Genomic DNA, 6,000 nt, shown 5'->3' with positions numbered 1-6,000 from the left:
GAACCGGTACTTGAGGCTTGTACCTGCCTATCTACCGTTTTTATTCGCAATGCGATAGTTGTGTATAGCGCTGCTGCTTCTGTCTCCATGCCCAGGGCCTGGAGCAAGTACACAGCGCCCGCTGACGGCCGCCGTCAAAGCCATTTGCTTATGTCGGCTTCGTTGCTGTAGCTGTCTACCAGCAACAGGCCGTTAGTCAGGGCATCGTCTTTACAGCTGCGGAAGAGATGGATGGAGCTGGCCGAGGGACGGAATCCGCGATACGGGACTAGGGATCGTGCTGCAGAAATGATGGCTTTTCATCTAAAACGCAGTGGCCTACCGGTGTCAAAAGCGGCGCGCTCCTGCAAGGTGTCGCAGCCGTCTTGCTCGGGCTCTAGTCAGTTAGATGGACAGCAGTCTCTATCCCGCACAAGGCGGTACGGGAATCCTTCCAGACCGGGTCATTGGCGGCGGCGGCGTGGAAGGGCCTCCTGCCCGGGGGGCCAGCAGCATGGAAAAGTTGATGAGCAGCCAGCAAGAGGGACGTGTGGTGATTGATGGTGGACGACGACGTTAGGCACAGAGTGCAGACGGATCAATAGTACCTTGGCATGCACAGGGACCAGCAAGCTGTCAGGTACCCTTCAGACTGCGGTACTTCCGGGAGAGTCTGCTGGCTGCTGGGAGGTGCCCAAAAGTTGCCCGTCCAGAATTAGAATTGTCCTGGTGGCTGCGCCATCCTCCTCGTCCCAGCACACCCACACAGCTCTCACACACTCACATTGCGTTCTACTATGTACAGGATGTAGGTACCTTCGTACGCGCACACACCACTTACTACATACCTCATATCTTACCAGCCGGTAGTGCCACAGATCCAAAGCCCACCCGTCTGATGTTTCCGCTTGCTCTCTCTGTCTGGGCCAGACAAGCAAGAGACTGACGAACCTGAACCTGAACCTGAGAAGAAAAAGATCAGAAAAAAAGAGCGGAGACCGGCACAGAGAGAGAGAGAGAGAGAGAGAGAGAGAGAGAGAGAGAGAGACTTGGAGAAAGTTGTGTGCTGCGTGCTGAAGGGTCCACCCTTTGCGCCGTCTCTTCTGCTGGTGTTTTCCTGTTCCTGGCCCGCCGCCGCTACTGTCCATCCATCCATCACCAGCGTCACCATCGTCCCGTCCACTCAACTCACTAACCAGCCGGCAAGTACAGATAGTACCCAGAGAATGTGGCAGTCAACAGTCACCAGTCCAGTCGAGCCGGTGGTGAGGTGTGTGTGGGTGGCACATCGCCCCCTTACCCCTGTTCTCCCCTCCATGCCCACCCGCTAGGTACGGAAGCCACATCCAGAGACCGGGAGGGGTACGTATCTAGACGAGGGCCTCAGTACGTACCTGAGTATCTCAATCCACCCTAGTCGGCTGTCTACGTACCCTGTATCCACAGATACGTACCCCTCCTGGTCGAACTTGTGGGTGAGACATGCCTGCGTGGAGGAGAGGGGAGACGACGAGGGACGTGGACGAGACGAGGGTCCGTCGACAGTGGGCACAAGGATATGGACATGGTACGCTAGGGTCTGGTCTGGTCTGGTCTACCTCTCGGGTCTGGTAACTCGGTGTCCCTACCATCAGCCTATCGACGACTTTTATCTTGGGCCAGTCGGTTGATCTTGGACTCTTTTCTACTTATCCCCCTTCACCACCCACGCTCATTTCCTCTTGCTATTCCATGATCGACACTCCCGTCGTCTACGGTACGCTGTGAACTTTTCTTCTTATGACCTCTCGGTTCTTCCTTCTTTTGTGACTCGATATTTGGGAAATACTTCGACCTGCTCGAACCATCCCGTCCTTCCTTTAAGACAAACCAGTATCCAACAACCGTCCTCGAGCCCGTAATACCTCCTCAAGCCAGTCACTCTATCACGACTCTCAAACGCCAACCCGGTCACTTCGAGACGACAAGATAGACACATACTCAGGACGAGTTCCATGTACATCTAAGACAACCACCATCACTCATCGAGTCAACACAACCCCCAGACCGGTCATTGTTCATCAAAGACCCGTCGTCCTATCCTTCAGATACAGGAAAAACCGAACCACCATCCGTCATTAGGCCAACTGCCCCCAACGATACAGTTCGCAAGAACTCGATTGTACAACAACCAACGCGACAACAACATCAACCCAATACGATTAATCAATAAAGACGGATCGAATCCCGCCGACTAACATCACAGCCCAACACACGACAAGCCTGTCTGGTGCGTTTCTGGAGAAGCAACTTCGACCTTGGTAGCGCGGGGACTGATTAGAGCGATTAGACGCATCACAATGGACGCCCACATGATGACGGCCCAGGCTTTGGGACAAGCTCCCTTCCTCTACTACAGACCCGACCAGCAGAAGCCCGATGCTTCAAGGCACCGCGGTCACTTCTCGCAGCAGCCCAACCTCCACCAGCAGATGGCCATGTACCCCATGGTTCCGACTCTTCCCTCAACTCCCATCTACTCCAGACCGACCTCTTCCTGCTCACAGCCCATGGGTCCCACGCTGTACAGCAACGGCCCTGCGACCATGACTCCCGTCGCCTCTCCCCAGCCCATGAGCAACAAGCCGGCAATCATGCTGGAGACTGAGATTTGCGAGACGGAACACATCTACTACCCCTCCACGCCGCCTCTGTCCACCTCAGGCAGCGCCATCAGCAGCCCCAACAACACCTGCGAGCTTCTTCAGACCCCGATGAACCCCATGTTCTCCGGCCTCGATGGCCTCGACGGCCTCGAGAGCTTCAAGGAGACCCTGGAGGTGCCCGAGAACCTCGCGGTTGACTGGTCCAGCTGCGGATCCCCCCCGATGACGCCTGGTAAGTAATACTCCAGCCTGGTTGTGAGTGGGCGGTGTTCGCCTCACTGTGGTGCTGCAATCAATTTTCAGCCGTCATCTCTCTCACCCATGGCGCTCCGGTCCCAGCGGCCTGGGTGTTGGCGGTGGGAGAGGCGGCCAAGCTGCTCGTGGTTGGAGCAGTTGCAGCGGGGCACCCACCATGCAACTCAAAAAAGGTGACCGTTATTTTTTGGGGGGAGTGGAGGCTAACCTCATTCGGCAGTGTACCTGCAAAACCAGGTCCCTTCGCTTAGCACCAACACTAGCGACCTCCTTTCCACAGCATCTTGCCCTTCGCTCTCTCCCTCACCTTCACCGTATGCCAGGTCCGTCGCGTCTGAACAGGACCTTGACTTCTGCGACCCCCGCAACCTGACTGTCGCTGTTGCGCCCAACACCTCCAACCCGACCTTGGCCCCCGAGTACGCAGCCTTCACTGTCAGTGACGACTTCAGGGGGGACGCTCCTGCCAAGACCCCTACCTCAGCTCCTTCCAACTTTGACTTCAACCCTGCCATTCCTCACGGCCTTCCCGCCTTCGAGGACCTGTCTGATCTGGAGTCCGAGGACGACTTTGTCAACGGCCTGGTCAACCTTGGTGACGCTACCTCCACCACTCGCCCTCGCGCCTGCACCGGCTCAAGTGTCGTCTCCCTCGGTCACGCCAGCTTCATCGGCGCTGAGGAGGACTTCACCTTCGACGGCCTTGAGGCTTCTGCTGCTTGCTTCCCCAGCCCTTCTGCTTCCTGCTCCGACGACGACTGTCACCAGGAAAAGCGCCGCAGGGTCTCCATCAAGGAGTCCACTCCCGTCATGACTTCCGCCGCCGGTTCTTCCCAGGCCGCCAGCAGCGAGAAGCAGCAGAGCAACACCCCTGCCTCTGACGCCAACAGTTCTTCCGACTCCGAGACCCCCTCTGCTCCTCTCCCCGCCCCGGTCAACCGCCGCGGCCGCAAGCAGTCTCTCACCGAGGATCCCTCGAAGACCTTCGTCTGTGAGCTCTGCAACCGTCGCTTCCGTCGCCAGGAGCACCTCAAGCGCCACTACCGCTCGCTCCACACCCAGGAGAAGCCCTTTGAGTGCAACGAGTGCGGCAAGAAGTTCTCTCGCAGCGACAACCTGTCCCAGCACGCCCGCACCCACGGCAGCGGCGCCATTGTCATGGAGCTCGACGAGGCCGGTGTCCACTCATTCGACCACGGCATGATGGGCCACCCAGAAGACTACCAGCACCTCGGCAAGGTCCTGTTCCAGGTTGCTGCCGAGATTCCCGGCAGTGCCAGCGAATTGTCATCTGAAGAGGACAACGGCAAGAAGAAGAGGAAGCGCTCCGACTGAGTCTTCTCAGTCCGAGGTTGATTTTTTTTGGCATTCAAGCGCGTTTTCACGATCGACGGCGACCAATAATCGCTTCGATTACGCCCGATACGACTATGATGACAACTTCTTCTTTCCAGACCTACCCCGCTAGCGTTTACGCGGATCGGTCACTAGGGTCAAACGGGGGACCTTCCCACGCCAAGGGGGGCCTATCATAAACCACCAGCAGATAGACCACCGACGGGGGAAGTACCAAATGCAAAACAGCGCAAGCGAGGGTTCGGGCATTTTGTCAACACTTTGCCTTCTGTGTATCAATATTTCCGACGCCCGAAACCTGCTGAGCCTCGCCCGAGGTCTCGGGACAGATCAAGCGTCGAAGGGATGTGTTGTTTCAAAAGGCTGCATGATGATCACCAAAAAGTTCAAGAACGCAAGGGCAGATTTCGGAATTCAGGACAAACGGCGTGTACGGCGGATACTTTTGTTTCACAAACAGACACAGCAAAGCAGCATGATTGTTTTTCAGTTTTGACTTTTTTGAGAGAGATATGCTACGGCAAAAGGCAAGGAAAGGGAGGAGGAAGGAAAGGCAGAAAGAAGAAGACAGTGTGGTTGAGAGAGACACGACCAAGAATCATCATCCTTTTTGGCAGCGGCCCAAGCGTACTTTTCTTTACGCTCGTTGTAATCTCTCCAGCATGTTCGGAGGCTGGGTCAGCCGTCCATCGCTTTGGAACAAGGGAACTTTCTTCTGGTGAGCGGCGCCGAAGCTCGCGGTGCCTCCGGGGCCGTTTCGGGCCGTCGTCGCCTTCATGTGTTTACTTTTTTCACTACTACAACATTCAAGGTCCGAGTTTGCTCTCGTTCTTCGGTTTCTTCTTTTCAAGCTTCTTTTCTTGTTTGGTCACGGATCAAGGAGGGTGTGAGTGCAGGTCACGAAATCATCGGAAAGTTCGCGCTCGCCATGGGAAACAGACACAAACAGGATGGGAAGACCCGATCCTGTTTAGCAGGATCAGGTACACCCGCTTGTAAACATGTATACAAACACATTTCTGAACAAAAAAAGACACTTTTTCGCGCTGCCAGAAACACAAACTCCACACTGAAAATCTCGATTCGTGACTGCCTGACTGCCTCCATCCCTCCAGATGACTGAGTGAGATCCCAAATCCAGACTGGCACATGTTTCTCTCTGCTTGCCTGCCCTTCCATGACTCGGTGAATAATGTTCTAGCTCATCGATCGATGAGCCTGGACTTGAGGCACATTCAGGCATGGGTTGTGTGTTGTGAAAGTGCCCGAGTGAGACAGCGCTACCGAAAGACGCAGATTTCGTCATGGGGGCAGGAGGGTGTGGTGTGTGGTTTTTTCGTATCGGATGTTTTGAAGCATAACGTTTCTTATTCGTCTTGCTTCTTCCGATTGATTCACCATTGGGGGCGGCAGCGGCGCGCGCGCGCGCGTTGGCTGACAGAGCGAGGCTTAGCTGACACGCACATATTTTGTCTGGTGTTTTTTGTTTTTTTTGCAACGGCGCCCGGCATTCAAGGTGACGTTTGTCTTGGGGGCATGTCTTCCTCACAATGCCACTGTGGGAAGGCTAGCCAAGTCATCTGCGATCCGATGGCTGGCTGGCTGGCCTTGTCTCTTGTCCGTGTCTCTGTCTTTCCCTGCCCTCAACGAACGATTGGGACAGGCACCAAAAGCGAGGCAATGGAGTGGGCGCACCCCTCTCGTTCCGCGGCTTCTCCCTCTTGGGCGGCGCCCCTCCCATAACCCATGGGACCGCGTTCGCGGA

At 55.8% G+C, this 6,000-nt stretch overlaps 1 protein-coding gene across 1 annotated transcript; it reads left to right on the top strand.

Annotated features, from left to right (window-relative positions):
* Positions 1 to 2,318: 2,318 nt before the first annotated feature.
* COL26b_001003 (uncharacterized protein) lies at positions 2,319 to 4,214 on the top strand (the record flags this gene model as incomplete). The annotated part of the gene is made up of 2 exons (XM_053173965.1): positions 2,319 to 2,856; positions 3,100 to 4,214. The coding sequence occupies 2 exons, from the start codon at positions 2,319 to 2,321 to the stop codon at positions 4,212 to 4,214; spliced, it is 1,653 nt and encodes a 550-aa protein (XP_053042082.1).
* Positions 4,215 to 6,000: the final 1,786 nt, after the last annotated feature.

Source organism: Colletotrichum chrysophilum (genome assembly GCF_026319265.1).
Source record: "Colletotrichum chrysophilum strain AFK26 chromosome Unknown scaffold_4, whole genome shotgun sequence".
In the NCBI taxonomy this organism is placed as follows: domain Eukaryota; kingdom Fungi; phylum Ascomycota; class Sordariomycetes; order Glomerellales; family Glomerellaceae; genus Colletotrichum; species Colletotrichum chrysophilum.
This window is presented reverse-complemented; position numbering and strand designations above follow the sequence as displayed.